The sequence below is a fragment of the Siniperca chuatsi genome, linkage group LG11, assembly GCF_020085105.1.
Source record: "Siniperca chuatsi isolate FFG_IHB_CAS linkage group LG11, ASM2008510v1, whole genome shotgun sequence".
Lineage (NCBI taxonomy): Eukaryota > Metazoa > Chordata > Actinopteri > Centrarchiformes > Sinipercidae > Siniperca > Siniperca chuatsi.
In genome coordinates this window covers 15,856,869-15,880,440 of record NC_058052.1, presented here as the reverse complement: position 1 = coordinate 15,880,440, position 23,572 = coordinate 15,856,869, and the positions used below count along the sequence as shown (strand labels likewise).

The window sequence follows — 23,572 nt, the reverse complement described above, 5'->3', positions numbered from 1 at the left end:
GAGTCCCCATGCAGAAGGAGAAGAACAGCAGATATCAGACTGGGAACACTTACAGGAACTGGCTGGACTATTTCAGTCACAGCAGCACAGCTGCTCATTCAACATAGAGATTATTGATAGGATGAGTAGCCTGGAAGCAGTCATCCCTCTAATGAGTGTGTGCGTGTGTGTTTTCATGTGCACAAATAGTACTTCAAAACCGCATATCAGTAAATAACCACTGCTTTCTGTTTGTCAAAGAAAGACAGAGAGAGACAGAGAGACAAACATACAGGCAGACAGAGGGATCGAAAGTGTCACTAACATTCAGACAAACTGTCCTGTCCTGGACTCCTAAGGTGCTGAAAATAACCCCAACTCTCTGTCTCCATCTCTCTCTGCTTCTGCAAAGACGTGCCACCTCTTATTCATTATCCACAACACCAAGGCACAACTTAGCAGCAGACTTCACATTTTAACTCTCAATCGAAGCCACAACAGCACAGAAAACATATATGAACCCATAAATCCATGCATATCTTAGCAGCGTCAACATTTGATTTGTTTTATGATTCATCTCGAACAACAGTGCTGCCTGTCCAATTACATTCCACTCATCTGAACAAGACCAAAGCTCCTCTAGCCCATGGGCTCGACAGCATTTCATTGGCTAATGCGGAGTGGCAGGCGCAAGACAGACATAAACAACAGCCATTAAGAGAGCTTGACCCCCATGGTGGGCTTTTTGCAACTGCCAGAAAATACACAAATAGAGTCAGAGTATGTTGTTCTTAACGCTTTCTGACTGCCTTAAAAACCAGAAAACATCAGAAAACTCAGATATAAGATAGTAAGACTGAAGGTTTGCAATGTGGCTCTGAGCCTTGTCGAGGAAAGAGATTTTAATTTTTGGAGAAGCTGCCAGTGTTTCTGTCGCTTCATTTACTCTCTTCACTCTCTGCAGCCTGTTTTGCGTCACAAACCAAACTGCTCTACCTTTTCCAAATGTGAACGTGTCTTGCATTTTAACAGCACACGCTTTCATTTTGTCTGAAACAGCACGGTCGATCATATAACCTTTAACATGTCGTTGATGTTCTCATTGTTGAAGCAACAAAGAGAAACAACTCTTATTTACAGATTAGAAAGAGACAGAGAGCGATGGGATGGTGGGATGAGAGCAGTGTTTGCTCAGTGAAAGAGGGGATTAACGGAGAGGCCTATTTTAGGGCTAAAATGCCTAAAAACCATGACAACGTCAACATCCCTGACCACAGATGACATGTGATGCATTTCCTGTGGCTGATCTAAGGAGGTCCTTTGGAAGCTCAGCTGACCTCATTTCCTGTTACACTGAAACCACCACAAAGTCACACCAGGGCAGAGAGCGCCAATGGGCCATAAAGGAACAGACCAGAGCTTCATTCTAACTTCATGACTCATTCTGGCTTCTGCTAATCTCTTTTTAAAATTAACTAGTGATAAGTGATAAAAACTGAGATTTTAAGAATGGCCTCATATCTTCATCTCTGCGATGTGAATGCTCCTTAACAGGTCTAGTAAATACGATTTAGGTGCATCTAGCGTTGAAATTGCAGTTTGAATACCGTTCGGATCATCCTCCTGTTCCAAGTGTGTAGGAGAAACTACGGATGTTTGCAAAAAACACGAACTGCTCTATCTAGAGCCAGGGATTGGTTTGTCCATTCTGGGCTACTGTAGAAACATGGCAGTGCAACATGGTGACCTCCGTGGAAGGGGACGTGCTCCCTCTGTAGATAAAAACAACTTATTCTAATGAAAACACAAGAATTCTTATTTTCTAATGAAAACACATTTATGAATATTATATTCCATTTCTGCCAATAGCTCCTCCTAAATGTTACATACTGGACCTTTAAATCATAGACTATATAAAATATCGACGTAGTCTCCGTGACGTCATCATATGTTTCTAAAGAGCCAGTGTGAAGCTCAGTGTGGTGGCTCCGGCCGACGCCATCTTGGCAGTGCCTGACTCCGGGCAAAATGGGCAAAGACGTGGAGTGTGGGTGGAGCTGAAGCGGGCGGAATGAAGCCTGGTTGCTGAAACCAGCCACCTGTGACGACACCCACCTGTCACTCAAAGCTGCCACACAAAGTTATGCATAACTATAATATAATAACATATAACATATAATTTAAACGGGTGAGTTATATAAAAATTCACCCTCCGTACAGTTGTCATAAATGGGGAAATTGGCAATAGAGACCAACACCGTTTTTTGTACCAGGCTGTAGACATGTTTATTTTAACATGGGGGCTTATGGAGATTAACTCAGTTTTGGAGCCAGCCTCGAGTGGCCATTCAAGGAACTGCAGTTTTTGGCACATTTTTCAGCCCAGGAGGTTGACTCTTGCTCTAAATCCTACTCTGAGATAAGTTAGAGGATGCCTATGTTTGCATGTGTATATGAATGAATTAATGGCTGCACTCAGGTACAGGAATGCATGCATGTGTGTGAAAATGTGACTGAAACACTAAAAAAACTGAGGTTCTGCCAGCTTGAGCATTCTGCATAAACCAAAGGATCTCCTGTGTATGTCTGTATGTGTCATGCAGGCTTGTGTGCGTGTGTGTGTGTGTGTGTGCGTGGGTGTGTGTGTGCATGGGGCTGTGTAGGATCTGCCAGAGCGCTGGCTGCGCCTACAGTGCCAGATGGTGATGCCTGCAGCCTGGCTCCTCTGAGACCATAAAAAGAGAGATCAGTGGCATTTTGATGGGCTAACATGAAAGAGCCGCCGTTAACATCGAGCAGAGGAGTGATGCGGCCAGATCAGACCTCTCAAACCTCACTCACCCACACTGACAAACACACAGGATCACAAATATAAAACAGCACCAAAACACTAACAGTATACAGTGAATTGTATGCATGGCAGAGCAAAAGAAAGAGACAAGGTCAGCTTGGACACCGGATTTTCAGACGCAGCAGAAAATCCGTCAACCTCTGCTCTTCATGCATGTAAAAAGCCTGAGTCACTGAATCAATAATTATGCCCGTCTGTTGTTTATATCCGCTTCCAGAAATAGCCTGGTCCGATATCCAGAATGGCATTTTAACCATGAAACTGTACACTGTGGTAAGATCAATTTATTGTCCAAGAAGCTGTGTTGCAGAACTACTATGACTACTTTGTCATGGATGTGAGAGGAGGGGAGATCCTTCCTAAAACAGAATTTGTGATAGCTTCTTAAGTTTTACATCCATTCATTGTTACAATTTCTTGCTTCTTTCCCAGGCTAAGGGTCACGATGGGAACAGAGCAAGCAGAGCAGCCCAGACACCCTCAGGGAATGTAGTGAAATTCAGTCCAGACTTCTAAACATAAAGAATGCCTCCAACAAAACGAGCAGCCAAAGCAAAAATACTGAAATTACTGATGTCAGCGAGAGATGTTGACGTCGCTGAATACCAAAATTGTAGACAGTACCAAATAGGAATTTCTAATTAAAAGGGGAGATTAATAAAATTTTTTTACAATTTTAAATACTCTGAAATTAATTAATTAATCGTTGGAGGGTAAAATGATCCACAGTACTTCTGTAGATCCCTGAAGTCTGTTTCTTAGAGTGGTGGTTCTTTTTTCTTGTCCTCTTTCTTGACCCATTGCTTGTTTTGTTTTTTATTCGAGCCATCCAATCTGAAAATCATCGCCATTAACTGCAATTGACAACGTTGATGTGTTTCTTTTCTTGGACTTTTCCCAGATATTATTTGGCCAGTCACAGGAGTAACACAAGCAAAAACTGTATTAAGGTGGATGTTCCCTTTAATACATCCATAATGTAGTAGAGCTTTCACAAGGATAGCATAGGGCACTCTGAGTCAATGAGACAATCAATTCAATCCAGGAGACAACTGCTGCATTATAAGAGAAGCTTCTGCATTGCAGATGGCACTTCTGTATACCATTACAGCAATCTATAGTACAGAGCAGAGGACATTAAAATATACAACTACGTTTAACATAGAGATAAACATGTCTTTACACTCGGATACAGATACACAAACACACACCAGATTTAACACATGAATGCACATGTATACGCAAACATCAACATCAACGTGCATACATGCTATTACACCAATAATAGCCATAAAAAGACACAAGTCTTCTCCATATTGACCCTCTCCCCTCAGGTCTACTGCAGCTGACATCTGAAAGGCCCACTGAATAATTGATCAGAGAGATCCTGATTGGTCTGCAGTCTCACATGATACGTCGGCCCTGCCCATCACCAGACAGCGGACAACCACTCATGACCTAGACGAGACCCAAATCAGTAAAGTCAGAGTCAGTTTATATTCAGAATCTTAATGCCACACGCACACACACACAACACCTCTAAATGTTCATTATCCCACTGTGTGTGCAGATTAGAAACCACACAATAGGCTGTTTAACAAAAGAGCTCGCAAAATGACATTTATCTCAGTCAGATGAGATGAGTACGGAACTTGGAGCTTGAAATTCTCTCAGCATCTTTACACTGATTGGCTGAAGAATTGCAGTCGAATCCCATTAAGATCCGAGTCAATTACAGATGTGCTTTGCTTGTGGAGAACAATGCCATGAGAACTGAATCATGCTAGAAATGCCCCGAAATTGTCTTGTTTAACAGATTTACAAGTAGGATTTAAGCCAAGAACCAAATTTGTCATTTGTCGCACATTAGCCCTTTACAATTTACCCTGTTTCATTATCCCAGCCTTCATTTCCTCCAGTAACACTCATTGAGTTCACTCCTTTCATCCCCTGCTCAGACCGATGTGGGATGGCAGACATTTTGGGAAATTAATTGTTGTTATCATTGTGTCATTAAGACTTCTTGCTGCTGCCATATTTTCTCACCCCGGAGGTTTGGAGAGAGATAGAGGCCAAGAGGTCCATCAAGACATCAACTGTCATTTACATAGGTGTGGTGATTATAATGGTCCATTATTATAATGAGTCACCACAGCAGTTGCTTAGCAATTTGTTCATCCTTTACAAAACACTAAAATTAAAAGAGCAACGACGGTGCGCCATGCTACGATAATGTCATGACCATGAAAAGAATTTCTGTCAGTCAGCTACATACCTGCATTATATTTAGCTCATACTGTAGCAGCGACCGCTTTCCTTCCACATGGTCTAATCTACCATGAGGATTGTATGTGTATGTGTGTGTGTGTGTGCAGGCGTTTAATCAACAGAAAGAGCTGGATTTGGACTCAGTAATCAGGAAACAGTCCCAAACCCTTCGTTATAATTGGTTATGACTGCTAGACAAGGGTAAGTGACAAACAGGCAGGCATCTGTATTTTTAGCTGTTCCTAACCACAAACCAACAGAGAGTCAAGAGTGGGGTTGGAGGGGGCTGGAGATTAAACAAGCCGTGTGGTCTCTCCTGACTACATCTGATTACATTATGTAAAACAGCACATCCTGAGTTCAAAGAGCAAAGAAACAGAGCGGTAAGAACGCAGGAGTGACTAATGGAAAAGCCATGAGCGCTGTAACCAAGAGATTAATGTTACCATGTGGCCATAAAACACCAACTCACCTTCTGTAGACTGGTGGGATTCAGCTGGGTTTTGTCTATAATCTTCACCGCCACCTAGAGAGAGAAAAGACAGGAAGACAAAGACAGAAAAAGAAAGGAAGGGGGAGAGAGAGTGGGATTTAGGGATAAAAGATAACAAAGACGTAAAAACAAATTTTAGTTTTGTATTTGTGTGTTGCTTGTACAGTGAAAGCTTGTGCTGAAATGAACTATCCTCATGATTTCACTATTCTGCTGTGACGTGGCTTTGTCAAAACATGTCACAGCTGAATCTGTGCATTCAATCTGGACACACCTTAAAGCTCTAATTTGTGAAGAGATGAAGCTTTAATTGGCAGAGATTTAAAAAAAAAAAAACAACAGCCCAGAAATATGTATTTGTTCATGAATATAAATAAGACCCATTACACACAGAGATGCACTTATGTATATGTTAATGCATCCACAGACAATCTCTGGCTTAAGTAAACTGTCCCTGTGTGGCAGCCAGGCCAGCATCAGTATATATGACTCTGCAGGTCGGTGATCTACTGTTGGCTCTGCAGGTCTTGTTGGGCAGCAGTCTGAACCATCCATCTCAATAATCGCCACAAAGTGCACACACTGAAACAGACCTGCTCCCCTCACTTTCTGAGAGCTCAGCAGCTTTCACAAAGCCACTAGCTGAGCCATGCTGCAGACTCACCAGTAAGCCCATACATTATGCTGATAAGTGATTGACAGAGCACTTTTACTATATAATGTAATTACATTGAAATAATACATAAGCCCTTTTGTTGTTGATGAAAATGATTCAACCATAATTATACACTTTTATCACACAGACTTAAGAATAGCTGAATAAATATGAACGTTACCAGTGCTGGTAGGCTGGGTCTGTGGTCTAACTAAAGGGCAATTACCACAACATTTTTTCAGCCTTGCTAAGGAGAGCGCAGGGCTCTAAGGAAGGCCCAGATAGTTGGCTGGTTGGCTCAGACCACTTTAGAGCTGCATGGCCTCTATAGGCCTCAAGGGGAGTTTAGACTCTTCGTCTGTGTCCTCTCCTCACAGACCATTTCACAGTGTTAAACATTTTAAATGACTTGGTGTTTATTCTCTGTTGTAGTGTTTGTTAATGTCAGCGGCTGACAGGAAATAAACTCAGATCCAATCTGTTTTCTAGCAATGCAGTTCCAGTGAAATAGTCTCCATAATGATTCTTAACATGTTTTGTGTATTGTATACTCAAAAACACCAGCATGCACACTGACCGTTCTTGATTTCCGGGGTGTTGATGAGATGGGATGCTGTTGTTCCATAATATAACTTACAACTGAAAAGGAGGAGCTACTTATGGCTATTAACAAGACTGAGAGTTTACATCCATGCTAGTGGCTCTGTCCTTATAGGCACAGTAGTGTTTGAGCTAAATGTTAACATCAGCATGCTAACATGCTAACATGCTCACACTGACAATGCTGATGCTAACCAGGTATAACGTTTACCATATTAACCATCTTAGTTTAGCGTGTTAGCATGCAAACATTTGCTAATTAGCAATAAACACAAAGCACAGCTGAGGCTGATGGGAATGTCATTCATCATCCATGTTAACTTGCTGGCGAATTGCAGTATATCTTGGCGTGTTACTGCCACCCGTTGACCAGTGGAATAGTGTGAAACTATAGGAAGGACTGTGTATCACGTCACCCACATACGCATTTGCCCTCATGCATATGCACAAGATAAACAAAATGGACACCCACTAGGAGAAAACAGGTCCATAGTGCTACTAGAGGTAAAAAACTCAACAGGGAACCTTTAAACTGCCCAATTATTCCATTGCCAATTAGTACTGTACATAATATACTATGTAGTCAATTAGTTTTTTATAGTATAAGTATATCGTATTGGATGGGATACAGTGTTAATCTAGCTAAAATTGTGAATGACTGGGCTAAGGCAGCAGTTTGCAACTAAAAAACCCAGGTTAAAGAATTCTCTGTGATGGGCGTCACTGTAGACTAGTGGGCAAAGATGCATATGATGTAATCGTAACGTCCCCGGTTCAAATCCTGGGGACCTTTGTTGTATGTCATCAGCCTCTTCACTCTATACTATTAAAAAAAGGCTCTGATGAAGTGCTCTTGAGCAAAGCATCGAAGATTTTCCATTCTATACGATATGCCAACATTATTAAACTTGGTACTAATCTTCATTATAGACTATGTTGGCAACTAACATGCAGCCCAAGAAACCACTGCACTGTATGTTTTATACTAACAACAAATATAAAAAAAAAATCAGGCTTACTCTAGCTTCAAAACTGTAAACTTGACAAACACCTAGCGAAATATTTTTTCAAGGATGTTTTTTTCCTGAGCTTTATCAAAAGCGATTGCGCCACTAAATGCTTTTTCTCTCTTTTCCAGTCGTAAGCAAGTCCTCTTAAATTTGTTGCATTGTGAATCTATCAAGACCACACTCCAGACTTGAGTAAACTCATTTTGTCTTTTGTCATCCTGTATGTTCAACTGTTCGATAAGATTCTGACACAGGAAGTGCAACCCTGACCTCTGACCTCTCTTTAGAAAAAAGGAAGGGGATAAATTACCTTTGGAGATTAATCATACCATCAAATCATTAATTACAATTTATCATAACAGCATTACTGTGACTCTGGCCTCATGAGAGCTTAATAAACATGCTTCAGTGGGTGCAGACTCTGGCTCTAATCCCAAGCAGCCTGTTAAGAGGGAAACCGGAAAGCACATGCTGAGTCACGGTAGAGAGACTGCAGGTTATTCATCCTGAACAGAGTTTCCCCAAGATCTGCAGTGGAAGTTGCTGGGACATTTAGTTTCATCCAACCCCGGAAAAATGACAGCAATGTGGTGGCTGTGAAAGGAACAGAGTCTAGCAGGGAGAAGAGAGAGCTGCAGTGAAAGACTGCAGAGAGGCTCGCCGTGTGTAGACACACGCAGTACGCAGGTGGTGTCTATTTGCAGCCTGTCTTAGGTGGGCAGGTGCACAGACAGACCTCACTCCCTTCCTCTCTGCTCTCTCCTGTCATGGACAAAACTCAGGTGGAGGTATGTATGTATGTATGTATGTATGTGTGCGTGTGTGTGTGTGTGTGTGGATGTATGCCTGCAGGTGTTGGAGCTGCCCTCATGTCTCACTCTATTGTTCCAATTTCCACTATTCCCTTTGCATGAGTCAGATATATTCATTACATTTACTCTACGCTACACTGTACCACTATTTCCTTTTTTGTTCTCAGATTGAGAGATTTGATGAATGCGTGGATGGCATCACATCATATGCCAGTGTTTGTGTGCATGTGTGTGTTCTCTCTCTCTAGTGGATCTAAGAGTGAATAATTCAGTCCCACAGTGACAGAAGGGCAACGTGCATCACTGTTAATTATTCAGCGCCTTCGTAACACACGTCCCATTTGCTCTTCACCGTATGCAGGTCTTGTGATTGCACATGCATGTAAAACACATACACATGAATATTCAGATAGAGGACAAGGAGGGGAAATTTAGTCATAGCATCACTTGTGTGCTGGAGAGCTTTTTACATGTTCCTCTAAACATTTATTTCCTTGGAGTTCTTTTATCACGACCACAGGGTCATGAGCTAAAGGGAACTACTTATAAAGTCATATCTCATACGCAGAAAAGAAAGGCATTTACTGTTGCTAGGTAGGTAGGAGGGTTGGGTGATATGTTTGAAATCAGTATATGTTTGAACTTTATTGACCTAATAGTGTCATTCTGTCTGCCCATATTGTAATTTTGTGATTTTTGGGCAGTACAAATAAAATTGATTTGACTAGACTTAACTTTTTTATATGTGTGTCAGTTTTCATACATACTTGCCACATAGCTGTATGTTCATGTTTGCTTATCTTTGTTTAGCTTTGATGTCTTTGTTTCGCTGTATATCTATATTTAGTACTGTGTGTAAGTGTATAAAGAGCTGCTGAAAACCAGTCAAATTCCTTTTATGTCAACAACGGAGCTGAAACGATTAGTTGATTAATCGATTTAGCTGAGTTGTTTGTGATAATAAACTGAAAATCTTTATGTCTTGACAGGACAAAATAAGCAATTTGATGACATCACCTTGAGTTTAAGGAAATTGTAAAGCCATTTTTCTTGATTATATATATATATATATATTATATTTTCTGATGTTATATAGACCAAACGACTAATCCATCAATTAATAAAACAATCGGATTAATCAATAGCGAAAATAATCATTTGTTGCATCCCTAGTCAACATACTTTTTTTCTAATACTGCTATATATCACAATATGACAAATGTACACAAAATCAAATATAAATAATTCAACTGATCGTCAAAACAATTGACTTTGTTCCACTTTTATGCATTACATCAGAACTCTTCACATGTAAAACAAAAACTTTCATAACCCTTTTTTTAGGTTTTTGGAATAATTAATTTAGACAACAAAATTCAGTAAAACAATAACATGATATGGACATATAATTACGATACAATCGATAAATTCAATTAATAAATAATAATGTATCACCACCCCTCTCTAGTGGGTAGGAGATATGGGCATATGTTAGAGGCAAATGTTTCCATCAGTGCAGCTGAGCATGTGTGTATGTTTGTGTGTGTATGTGACACTCTTCAGCAGATAGAGGACACTCTGTCACCTAGAAGTGACTGTTGCTCTGTCTCCACAGAGCTCTTTTTGATATTTTTCTACAGAGTTAACCCTTTCTTTCTTTTAGCTGCGTGAAAAAATCTTTGCTGGTAAGAGACTAGCTGGACTCAAGCTATAAGAGCGTCAGTTTTAGCGAGTTATGTTCTTTCCACCTGTTCTCTCTCTCACTATGATCCATGTCTCTGCATTCTGATGAGCCAGCAAAGGCACTCAGGCACACAAAGCAGTGCCTGACCTTCTCAGGAAACAGTGGCTCGCATACTCAATATGCCTGTTTAACATTAGCATTATAGGACGCAGAGGGTATCTGAGGTGGATCCTGCTGACTGTAAGACAGTGAAAGAGATCGCAGGTCATTGTTTTCTCCTTAGGGAAAAAGGAGACACACCAAAGCAGGATGTCTATCACTCTGACAGGTCAGCAGTGTATGACTGTGTGTGTGTGTGTGTGTGTGTGTGTGTGTGAGAGAGAGAGAGAGAGAGAGAGAGAGAGCATGAGCTGACCTGACTGCGAGAACTAACATGGTCAAGTACAATACCGTCATGACAGGAGATCATTTATTCTCCTGAGAGTCAGAACGGGCCAAAACAAATGGGTTTAACTTGGAGCAAATCAACGTCCTATATACAAAATATCTTATATTAAATATGGTGCCATCTTTTTGTTACACTTTGGTTTCCCTGGTGGAGGTGTACAATTGTAACTCAAATGAGAAATGTGAGTTGAGATGAGCAGATGAGAGATGACCTTAAGTACACGTTGAATCTGAAATATTATTACTTTAAAGTGAGCTCTCTTGCAAGTTATTTTTTAAGCAAAAATGCTGAAAATTCACTGGTTCCAGCTTTTTTCTTAGTCTTTCTTGATGGTAAGTTCAATATCTTTGATGTCAACTTGGGCTCTGGGAAGTTGTGATGGACATTTTCGACTGTTTTCTGACAATTTATAGACCAAACCATCTATCGATTAATCAAGAAAATAATCAGCAGTTTAACTGATAATGAAAGTAATAGTAAGCTGCAGCCATAATTGTTAACATGCAGCAATAAAAGAGTGAGGCTGATGAAGAATGTATTGTATATGGACAAAAAAGTAATACCTAAATGATTTATGAAATACAAATAAAAACGTGTCTCACCTCTCGTCCAGTCAGCACATGTCGTGCCAGCTTCACCTTGGCGAAATTCCCCTTCCCAATAGTCTTGAGGAGGCGGTAATTGCCAATATGGGGGTGCTCCTCTGTAGAGGTGAAAGAGTTGCGGCATCGTGGCAGGCTGTGGCGACTCGCAGACTTTGTCGGGGGGACTGGGGGTTCAACGAAGCCATCCACTGACGAGTGCTGCAGGAAAGACACACATGGAGATCAGCAACATCGTTAATCCCTGACTGGAACTCTGATTTATATAGACACCAATACTACAAGTCCCTAAACCTCTCTGTCTTTTTGGCACACTCCAAATAAGTAAAAAGTAATTCCAAAAGCACCCTTCCTCTTGGTTGCACACATACAAACAATGCAGTAGAGTGCTGCAGGAGGGGTTTGTGTGTGTGCTACAGCTGGGTTACTCGCTGTGCAAACAGAGATGAACCCATTAACCTAGTCCCAGATTCAAGAAGGGGATCCAATGTTCTACATGTGCATGTGTATGTGCGTGTGAGCGTGTATAACCACATTTATTGTACATGCAGACACACATAGTAGTACACTGCGTGCAAGCCCAAAGAGGAACTGTGTGGAAGAGAATCAGGTTCCCTCCTCTCCCTCTGTGACACCTTAACCTCCTAAAGACCTTATCAGCCACAAGACAAGATTCAATGACAAAAGAAAGTGAATTCCTTTGACTCTGCGCCTTTGAGAATACCTACAAAATATGCAGTACAGAGTCAAGAGTTATAACAATGTTAGTGGCTCCATGGCCAAACCCGAAAACAACAAGTGTCCCTGTGATATGGCATGTGAAGGTGAATTAAGAACAGCTTGCTGTAAGTACAACGCTGGCACAGGCTACGTGCAGTCTCTGCTGGTCTGTTTCGTCTCCTCTACAACAGCTGCTGATGTCAGTCCAGGTCAGAGATCCCATGATCCTCTGCTCCTGAGCACCACACCCAGCCAGAGAATAAAGCCTTGGTCTGGTTACCCAGGCTCCCCTGCTCCTGTTTCACCGGGGAAACGCTACACCCTGCAGGGTGTGCGTCACCTCAGCTATCCTACATCCTGATGGAGGGAGAGCTACACTGCAGGATTCAAACACTCCCTGGTGTGTGTATGTGTGTGAGAGAGAAAGGAAGGCAAGGAGAAACTTTGATTTGATGCCAGTCAAAGTCAGCATCCTTGTTTCTAATGCACCAAAAACCATCTTTTAAATCTCCATGACAGAGCAATCTGTTTAGCTTGGACTGTCTTTCTTTTATTTGCAGCTGGTAAATGTCCACACTTAAGTTACTTCAGTTCTGTCCTTCAACTTTAAATCAGATCTGTCATATGGCCACTTCATCCTTCAGCCACACATGCGTGTACACATAAACAAATTCTGTAAATGAACCGAGGGGCATCTGGACAGGCAGGTGATTTGGAGCGCAAGTGCTTGATTAATACACAAAGTTTGTTTCACTCGCCCATCCATTAACTCCCAACCACTGACATTATGCCTTCAGGGAGGCCAGACCAAAAAAATAACACACACCTGTGCAGACACACACATAAAAATAAGAAAGCCAGACAAGAGCTTCTTCTATTTTGCTGCACTAAAAACTACTCATCTCTCTGAGTAATAAGCTGTTATGCAATGCAGTTCAGCTGTTAGTGGGCCCTGGGGCTGCCTGAAGGGAGTCAAACAGAGAGGCCGGCTAGGCTGGCTGGCTACTGCCAGTGCAGTGCTTTAATAGCCGCCTAGTAGTCTATGTCTATGAGACCTAAAGCAGTATTAGACTGTTAGACAGTTACATTAGCACTCCCCTAAGCCGATGCATCACTGAACACTGGCAGAGAATGATAAGTGAGCTGATATCATCATGTAAAGTTAACATTAGGGTCTGTTGATTTATATAACTTATAACAAATGCATTTTCCAATTTGAATTTTATCACTTGAAGATGAATAATCCACACACACATACTCGGAAATGGAGAGCTAAAATAAAAGTCCTATTTTTAAATCTATGAATAACCTTTAAAAGACAGCTTCCAGCTACTTCCACTGCTTGTCCTTGTAACGCAATATAAGACAAGGAGGCTTTATTCTGTGCCTCGACTTGTTTCCAGGAAAAATTAGACGAACCTAGATATGTCAGAGCCTGTCAGCATACATACAGCAGTCCTCATTTGGACTGATCTCAAAAGAGGTATTCTTATTGTCCTGTGCTCGGTGTGCGCGTGACTGCGTGCGCGCGAGCAGCGGTGGGGGTAGGTGGTCGTTCATAAACATTCCTTCACACAGTGAATGAGAAATCTGCAGCGGTTTAAGCCATTTCTTTAGCCTGTTAATAAATACATGTCTGTATGCTGCTTCAGCTTCATCAGTGCCGTGGCAGCAGAATGGTGAATAATAACACGCGCCCTCCTCCTCCTCCTCAGCACTGAGCGTGCAGTTACAACAGGGCCCAATAGGTGATGGATGTCACATTGCGATGCTACCAAGCGTTGCCATTGAAAAGTAGGGCAACATCCTCCCCCACCCTCCCTAAATATTGACGTTGTGGACAAGAAAATACCCCCAGTTGCACGAGTGGAGCAACACCATTTTCTCACAGGCCACATAAGCAACGTTTTATTTCTCAACATTAACATTAAAGCTTCGCGTATATCATTAAAGCCAGCACACTGACGCAGTGCGTTGTTTAGGCTAGCCTTGTTGTATAGAAGAAACTGGGGCAGACATAACCAAACTGCACCTTTATTCTAGGCTCCGTGCTTTAATTCCCGTCAGAGGGGGAAAAGAAGGGTAAAAAAAAAGCCGGAGTGCTTATTGGTCGAGTCGCTCTACAACACTGTAGCCCCAAAAAGCGCTGCCATAAACCTGCACCGACCAGTGCGCAAAATAGCCAGATCCCATTTATATTCCGTTCCCACGCCCGGTATCACACCGGTGTCCTTGGATAACATCACTTACATTCTCGGTGTCACGCTCGTTCACCGTTGGCAATGGCGTTCTGGTCGACATCTTGTGTGCTTCGCAGGCCGCTCAGCGGTGCAGCGGGCTGGGCAGAGCAGAGCAGAGCAGACACGGCGCGGTCCGTCGGGGAGAGCGGTGCCTCTGTCCCTCTCTACATCCCCTGTAAACACCGCAAACAGCGGCCTTTTTACCGCAGCATAGCGCGCACAGGGCCCAGCAGATACGCCAGATTTTCTTACTGGCTTTGTGCACTTCCCTTCAGGTAGGCTAGTGGCAGACAGAAAAGGAGGAAAGACAGACAGAGAGGGAGAGGGAAAAAGAGGGGGGCAGGCCAGGAAGATGCGTCGGCAGCGGACGGGTCTGCGCAGCGCATCTCAAACCTCCCACCAGGAAGGATGGAGGGATCTCTCTCTCTCTCTCTCTCTCTCTCTCTCTCTCTCTCTCTCTCTCTCTCTCTCTCATACACATACACTCCCTTTGTCTTCTCTTTATAGCTCATTATTCAAGTCACCAGAAAACAGTTAAGCACACAGTTGGAACAGTGTCCGTTAGATTTAGACCAGATCTAACTATAAGGCGTGTACAGCCTGCATATTACTACTTGTTGATTTCCTACTAGCCTGGATATAGCATTTTAAGGACACATTAAGCTTGTTTTGTAGTATGACTGCATAAAGGGCCCAATTAAGGCTGGTATAATAGGCCTATAAATAAAATGCCTTATTTATTTTATTTGTGATGTTGTTGGATGTGTCAACTCCTAAGTGTCAACTCTTTAGTTTAACCTTATGAGTGGAAATGTGTGTTTAATAGCTCAGTGATTTACTACTTCATGTGGTGTTTGAGTATGACAATGTGGTAAACACTGTCTAGAGAGAGGCCTAGTACAAGGGTAAGGCCTGTGTCACACTGTAAACTGGACAGACTTTGCCATCTGTTGGACAACTACAGCGTTACACCCCTCATTGTTCCTCCAGTTATGATCGATAGTATAACAATTCTTTTTCCTGAGTGAGCAGGGAACAAAATGTGAACAACTGTCTGCTACTAAGAGCTGGATTTTTTATTTCTCCTCTATGAAATCATTACCTGGATTTTTCCTGGGTGTGGTGATGATTATATGACGTGTGATCGCCTTTGTGCATGCGCAGTTTGTCCACTAGGTGTCAGGCTGCACCTGCAGTGTGTTAGATGTGGGGCCCAAACAAATGATGCCATCATTCTCATCTTTTTGTTTGAATTACCTTCAGCTTTTATCCTCTGTCCCATAAGCCATGAATGCACTGACATGTCATACTGTGATGAGGAACAAGCGGTGCAACAGGAGTTAATGTCCATTACTGAGTCTCTTGTATGAGATGTCACGTCTTCTTTTTCTCTGCAGCATTATTGTGAAATTAAGGCAGACAACGCACCTTCCCAGGTGTTACATGACTGACTGATGGTTTGTCTCACACAGCAGAGAGGCCCCAACCATAACAATGGACACCACATGACATAAGGTATCACAATAACTGATGATAGGACCAGAAAGCCATTGAGAACATTAGGTCTGTTTTTGTAGTTTTGAGGAATCTGTAGTTTATTTTTCACCAACTACAAACTCACTTCCATAACATCGGTTCACAGAGACCACCACCCTCCTTCTGATCAGCAGTCAGGTTAGAGTGCTCATATAAATTTCAGTGAAAACTGTTTTGTCCTCATAATGTTTTTAGTGAGAGATACCAGAACAATATGCCAAGAGATAAGATGGTTCAACAATAGAAAAGGGATCCAATACTGCGAATCTTGGCATGTACATGGGCATTTTTGGAATTCTGCATCTGATCCCAGCATGGATCAGGTCCCAACATAGCAGATCTTATCCTCTCTGAGCCCTAACAACTGGGACCAGCTAAATTATTCCAGCAAGACACATCCTCTTACTACTAATAGTGAGATATTTGGCTGTGTTTTGCTAGTATCTATTTTAGATTTGATAACATTTACCCAGTTTTATGTGTGTGTGTGTGTGTGTGTGTGTGAATTCATACATTTACACAATTAAATGAAATAAATTCTATTTTTGTTTGCATTCATCAGAATGACTGACTTGTTTACTTGGAAAGGTAAATTTTCACCTAAAAACAATCAGTGCAACTCAGTTTCTTCTTGTGGTCTTGTATTGAGCTGAGGCCTTCAATACTCTCGTGCTCAGTACTAAAGTATTCACAGAGCACAGAGTTCGTGCCTGGGATTTACATTCTGTACCTGAGTTGCACTGCTGTGGAATGTAATGGGCACTGACACTGGTTTAATGAGTGCATGTACACCCAGGGCCAAATGCAATTACATGCTCTCACAGGCAACCATCAAAAAAGAGGCAGCTGTTAACCGCCATTCATCGCGGATGGTCATGCAGTTAACTGTATTTGCAGGACAGGGGATTAGAGGAAAGAGTAGAAAGACAGAGAGAGAGTGGGGGGAGAGGCTAAACTCATTATGAGACAGATAGCGGAGTAGCATCTGTCAGCATTGGCACTTTACCATAGCTCTTTTTGCCTGACTCAGTTTCACCAGTGAAAGTCAAGCCATGCTTTCCAGTCAGTAACAATGTTTGCACACATCCTGCAGAAGTGTGGGAAATACCATGAACAGCCTCCTCAGGAAGGAAGATGTTCTGCAGAGTTTTGCATGCTCACATTTATCCCCCGTTTGTGCCTCTCATATATTACCATTACATTCAAGTAAAGACCTAAGTATCCATGTTCGTATCCACGAGAAACCCTGAAGGTTGATTAACCCCTACCGCTGTCCTGAAGGTATTTTCAAAATCCTCAGAGACTCTTCAAACCATCTGAATTAAACAAACTTCTGTCCACTGCACAATGAAAATGACTTGTTGCAATATTGTGGGAATGGCATATGTCCTTGCTTTTTTTGTGCAACACAAGAAAAATATGAAGGCATTATTTTGTATGAACATATAAACTATTGGAGAGTAACAGCATAGAAAATTATAACTGATAATCAGATTTTTATCTTGGTCCAGGTAAAATTAAAAGAGTACTCCACCGATTTTGAATTGCACTTTTACAGCACTGTCGGACTCACAATGGATGAAATATCAAAATCGATGCAGCAGAACCAGAGATATCATCTTTTTTATTCTATGTATTCATTGTCCTTGTCAAAACCTGGCACCTACATTACCCACAATGCAACTCAATTCAGTCAGAGATTCTGGCATGTTATGCTAGTAGCGGCTAATGTAACCTCAAACTGCTCACTTTAAGCGAGATGAGGTGAGGGCGGGCCACAGAGGTCTGGTAAGCTCACAATTTCTTTCTTTTTTCAAATTTTTCAACTAACTCAAGTGACATTACTTGAGGCAATTTATCAGACTTCACACAGCTCCTTCTGTAGCCACAAAAGGCTTTATACAACTTTTTTCACATATGCAGTAGTTCTCCCAAAGACCTGTAAACAGACTTTAATACATAACATCGGTGGAGTTCCTCTTTAAGCAAAGATTTGTATCATGCTGGCAGGAGTCACAGCTTGCAAAAAGGGTTAAAAATATTTTTTTATCATGCAGCAGACAGCATATGTTTTCATCCAGATGGTTTGAAGAGTCTTTAAGGATTCTGGAAATACCTTCAAAACAACCATAAGTGTTGTTAAATGTGCCAACATGAGTCCAGTTTGGATAAATACAGTCCAAGTCTGAAGTCTGATTTACCACTGTCCTAGTTCTAGCTAAAAACACAAAAGGTATCACAAATAGAAAGACATTGCTGCTTTAGAAACCTGTTAACTGCACACCTTACAAGGCAGAGCTTGCACTCTGCTGTCTGCTCTGACAAGTCAATAAAACCCACTGGTATGCTGAACATTTTTGGAAGGCAAGATAGATATGAGGCTGCGGTGGAATTTGATCAGGCAGAGAGCCAGCCTTCTGTTCATTACAGAGCTTTCCAGCAGTAACACACCCTCCCGGTGAGCACACCTCAACCTGAGGAAAAGTATTACTGACTGGCAGGTCAAGAGCCCGCACCCACCCTTGGCCTCCACTCACCTGCCTGTCTTCATCGCTGTCACACATGCATGTGCTGACACAAGCTACATACAGTACACACACATCATGTAGCCTACTCGCTCTCTCGATTTCTCCCATGTTGCACTGGGAGGGATGGCAGGGAAGTGGAAAATATGACAAGGCTTGAAAATCCAGGGGAGATGTGAGCTAACAGGGCAGCAGAGATGGAAGTGGACTGGGAGCAATGGGTGTAAGTGAGAATCTCAAGATTTCAGTCTTTTCACCATGTTTTGTTGGATTGTTTTCTGCCACTGAAGATATCCACTTACTTTGTCTAACTCAGATTACTGAAGCCTCATATTAGCTTCAAATAAACTTTTTAATATATTTTTACACAGGATTGTGGATTTTGTCCCCCATCGCTTTCATTGAAATCCCATTAGGCATGGATCTCTTAATGGCCAGTATGAACAGGAGGAATGATTACAGCAAGCAAAACCTGTTCCAAAGTTTTTACGGGCACCTGACTATTGTTTTAAGACAGACTTGAAAAATTGTGAACTTATCCTTTAATGGTGAACTGCAGCTGGGTATGAAGGAGAGAGTAGCATGTGTGTGAGGAAGCCCCCCATCAGCAGTGACGTTCCTTTTAGAATTATCTCCCTCAAACTATTTCCTGCTTCACCTTGACTTTGAACCAATCAGAGCCCACCCGGCAGACCCAACCTCCATCACTCCAGAATCAGTCAGTTTTCACTTTCTAGCCTAAGCTTTATTAAATAATTTGTAATGATTAATAGATCAGTACTAGATCGTTAACAAGATGAACGTTTGGGTTGCCAGGTTGTAAATATCATTTTGGCATCCTCCTCTACCATGATATTTGCTTTCTCTTTTTGGCTAGCTACTTAGTTCATCTCAAAGGCCACTCCAGTAGTCCAATACTTGTCATTGCAGCAAAAGCACAGGTGTTATTGATAACATTAACGGTCGCTCTGTTCTATTCAAGTGTCCCAGTTAGCCATGAGAGTGACAGCATGAACGATACCAGGACCCTCAAACTGAAGCACCTAAATGGAATTCAGCCTTCATTAATTTTATTATTATTGTTGTTATTATTATTAATCATTAATTTTATTATTTACACCTGTTTTTTCCAATATGACATGTTAAAATGCCTTCTGTGAAAAAGGCCTATTTTAAAGGCCCTGCACACCCACACAGGTGTTTTCATTTATCATGGCTGATTACACCTCTGCTCAGGTTGAAGTTGGGCAGAGCTATACTGGGAATAATGTGAGTTCAATAAAGTATATTAACTATGATAAAGGTGTAAGTTACCCTGCCCTAAAAGGTGCAACAAAACTAACAGGAGATTGAGAGAGATGCAAATTAAGCTAGTCTGAACATGCCTATACAGTCCTGACAAGTGAAAACACTTGTGTGGATGGACAATAGGGACAATTGCACACACAAGCTACTCCTTCCTCACAGTGTGGTAGCGGTGGGAGAGTGGTAGATAGTACATCTTAACTCATCTCTTTGACTTGCATTCTTCATGTACTCCCAAAAACATAAAAAGCAATACATTTTCTTGCAGAATGTCCTTTTCACATGTGCCTCTCTTAATGTGAAGAAGTGTGTTAATTAGTCTTCCACTATTTGCATGCATTACTTAGATATATGTTGCTTTGCTAGTATGTGTGTGTATACTCAGCACTATAGCACCAGATCAAGCCTCCTCTGAATAAAGCAACACTTCCATAGAACTAGCATGGCCTAACATGATGCACTCCAGGTTGAAGATATTTCCTCTTTCGACCCGGCAGCTAATGATAAACATTACACTGTGTAGCAGGCCCTCTAAAGAGAAATATAAACTTTTTCCCTGATATGAACTTGTATCATAAAAGGCAATGCTATTTACTGTTACTGTACTTGGGGATAATTATCATCCTAGTATATCATGTTTTCCCTTGTAATTATGTCATAATTCAAAGGCTTCCCTGGCGAGCTAAAAACGGCCAGGTACGTCATCATATAACAAACTTCTCTGAGGAACGGGCTATTAATTGTCAGGATATAATTACATTCACAACACCCTGAGGGCCCGTCTCGTTTAGTCATCTCAGAGTTACTGCTCCAAACTATAATTAGAGAATGTAATCACGCAGGTATGGACCTCCAGGATTTATTTTTCAGCCTGACTGAAGGCTGATTGAAACGACATCTGTGGTCGGGCACCAGGCAGGCAGTGTTTACGACCTGGCACGTGTTCAATAGCCACATGCAGTGGCACCAGGCCGCATACCATACCAGCAGAGTTCACAATTTACATACACAAACATGAACACATGGGCGGGTGGCTCTGCTAATTTGTTTGACGTATGTATTTTCTTGTTTCCTTGAGAGTGATTTCTTGAGTGGCGTGCATGTATGTGTAAGTGTGTCTCCCTGTGAATGCCCTTGTGTGGTTATGCCACCCTCATGTGGCACTTTTTGCCAGTGTTAACAAGTGACCTCATCCCATTATGTCTTTCCGATCTCAAATGCCATCCAATAAACTACTCATTTCTCACCTCTTCATGCACTCTCTTTCGCCATTAAAACACCTCTTACCTCGCTCCCTGACACCCACTCTGAAAGAGCTCAAGACAGGCCGAGGAGAACATAAAGTAACTGCACACTATGAAGTGATTGTGAGTGATTTCCCAGTGAGAAGTGATTAATCACTAGAGTTTCAACAACATTTTTGTGATGTAGGCCTTGGGTTTAAACCTGTATAAGTCTGAGGCCAATTAATGTCTAAATGAATGTAGTTCTGCTACACTGTAAAGACTGTTTCACCATACCATTTGTGGGTTTTGTTTTATTCTTTATTTTTTCTGTGTTTTTAGCCACACTAGCAGCCACACCGGCTGTAGGGATGGCAATGTTGGTCGGTCGGTCCACTACTTTGGTCCTGACTGAAATATCTTAACAACTAGTGTATGGATTAAGATGCTGTCTTGTACAGACATCAGTCATGGTCCTCAGAGGATGAATTCTATCGATTTTGGTGATCCTCTGACTTTTCATCTAGCACCATCAGCAGGTTGACTTTTTTGGCTTTTAGTAAAATGTCTCGACAACAATTGGAAGTTGGTACAGACATTCATTCATTTTGGTGTGTTATTACCTTTTTGGTGGGCATCACAAAAGACATAAAAACACAATAAAACGTACATGGTTTCATCTTCTTGGTATCATATACTGCATACTGTATGTGTGTGTAATCAAGGCTGAGTTACCAACGAGGTAAAGCAGGCAGCTGCTCTGGTGCCCAGACCCTCAGGGGCCCAGAAGTTCACTAGCAATTATTTTGTGGTAACTGAATTAATTGCAAATGTCTTTGTTTTTATTGTCAGTACCACAAAAAACACACAAAATCACAATTTAAACTGAAATGATGGGTTACCTTAAAAGCATAATATGTTACATTTCCGCATTAAAATGTCTAAAAATTGACTAGACCTATGTTATATATTTTGTTAAGTTGTGTACTGACATTATCCCAAGTGTTTCCAACAATGTTCAAACCCAGAGAAATCTGTAATTTTACTCAAGGTAATGGTGCGTTTCATTTGGTCACCTGTCAATGGCGTCATATCGCCTTTTCCCCCTCTAGTGAGTAGCAGTATCACTGCAGACCGGAGACTTTGAATGGGCGGGGTAACTGTCAATAATTTTTTTTATTTGGCCAATCAGAGGCTTACAATCCACTGTCAATCAAAAACGAATTTTACCAATAAGCAGCCTGGACCAGTTGTCAATCAGTTTTTAATTCGCTAATCATCTTTCTCATAGGGAGAAGGGGGAGGTTCCACATGAAGAAGCAAAGCTGCCTTGTTTCTCAATGTTTAGATCTTAATAATCTTTCAGCTCTAGTCAAAAGACAGCAACAGACAGCAACGTTTTTAATCAACATTTTAAAGTGGAACTTTTGATCATAACAGAATATAGTAACTTTTCACCACTGCTCATTTTATAAATCACACAGCCACAACTTTTGTTGGAAAGCTAGACGCTGGCGGCTAATGAGCTACCACAGGCTGTACGCAGTAAACTGTAAGCTAATGTCTCAAATTTGTTCAGAAACAGATTTTGGAACCCTACTACGCATGCTCAAACCCCGTTGGCTCACAGAACCAGTGGCCTCAGGAGGGAGGGCCGCAGTTGGACCTGGACCCTTACTCCGCCCACCGGGCACGATCCTGGGAAAATGAAGGCTCACTAGCTAATGCTGGAAGCCAGAAACAAACATCTATGATCCATTGTCCTTTGATAATCCAAACCAAGAACACGTTTTCTGGATTCAATGGAGCGTGAGTTGTTTGAGTACCTCCCCCCTTATAATAAATAAATAAAACTTTATTTATAGAGCACTTATCAAAACAAAGTACAAAGTGCTTCACAGAGAGAGAAATAAAATACCACAGTGAATGATAAAATATAAAATAATTAAAATACATAAAAACAATAAAATAAACTAAATAAATACTGTGAAGTGATTCGCTGAATTAAAAGGTGATTGACAGTTACCACGCCCTCTCAAAGTCTCCGGTCTGCAGAGATACAAACTTGCCTCTAGTTGCTATAACTTCCGGGAAACACGGAAAACAGATGAAACGTCAGGGAGTGAGGAAGAAAGTCGGCGAACTAGCTAATTCGCCACTCTATTGTTTATTATTGTTGTATTGCTCACTCCTGGTGGAGAACGATTACTTGTTGTCGTTTTCTGCGCGTTTTGTCGCTGTAAAACTTTAATACATTACCTCGTCCGTGAACATGATTTCTGCCGAAGTTAGATCAGACGCGAAGTCAAGTTAGATAGATTTTCATCGGCAATGGTGGTTGTTTAACAATGAAGACAACTCTACTTCACAACCTCATCAAAGTCCGCCTTTTGTTATTGTTTTGATTGAGAGACCCCTAGCGGCAGTAATTACATACTGTGATAATCTGATCCCAAACAAATTCAGGGTATAAAAACAGTTTGTTTTAAAAAATAGAGGACAGTTATTGCATCATTGGGATAATGTGGTGAAGAGATGACAGAGGGTAACAAACATTCAACTTTCTGAACTTTCCTGACTTTTTTTCTTTTCTGTGAACTTCAGCCAATGGCTTGGGCTTT

At 41.5% G+C, this 23,572-nt stretch overlaps 1 protein-coding gene across 6 annotated transcripts in view; it reads right to left on the bottom strand.

The window, feature by feature from the left end:
- Positions 1-14,765, bottom strand: part of LOC122884205 (serine/threonine-protein kinase MARK1-like) — a 30,222-nt gene extending 15,457 nt beyond the window's left edge. For 2 of the 6 annotated variants that reach the window (XM_044213720.1, XM_044213721.1), the window contains exons 1-3: positions 14,373-14,758; positions 11,403-11,603; positions 5,571-5,624 (exon numbers count right to left, since the gene is read on the bottom strand). In XM_044213720.1, the coding sequence (XP_044069655.1) occupies positions 5,571-5,624; positions 11,403-11,603; positions 14,373-14,423 (306 nt within the window). In that variant the 5' untranslated portion in view covers positions 14,424-14,758. Of the gene's footprint in view, positions 1-3,098; positions 4,289-5,570; positions 5,625-11,402; positions 11,604-14,372 lie in introns of those variants that run through there. The other 4 variants (XM_044213723.1, XR_006379845.1, XM_044213719.1 and 1 more) reach the window with 4 other exon arrangements.
- Positions 14,766-23,572: the final 8,807 nt, after the last annotated feature.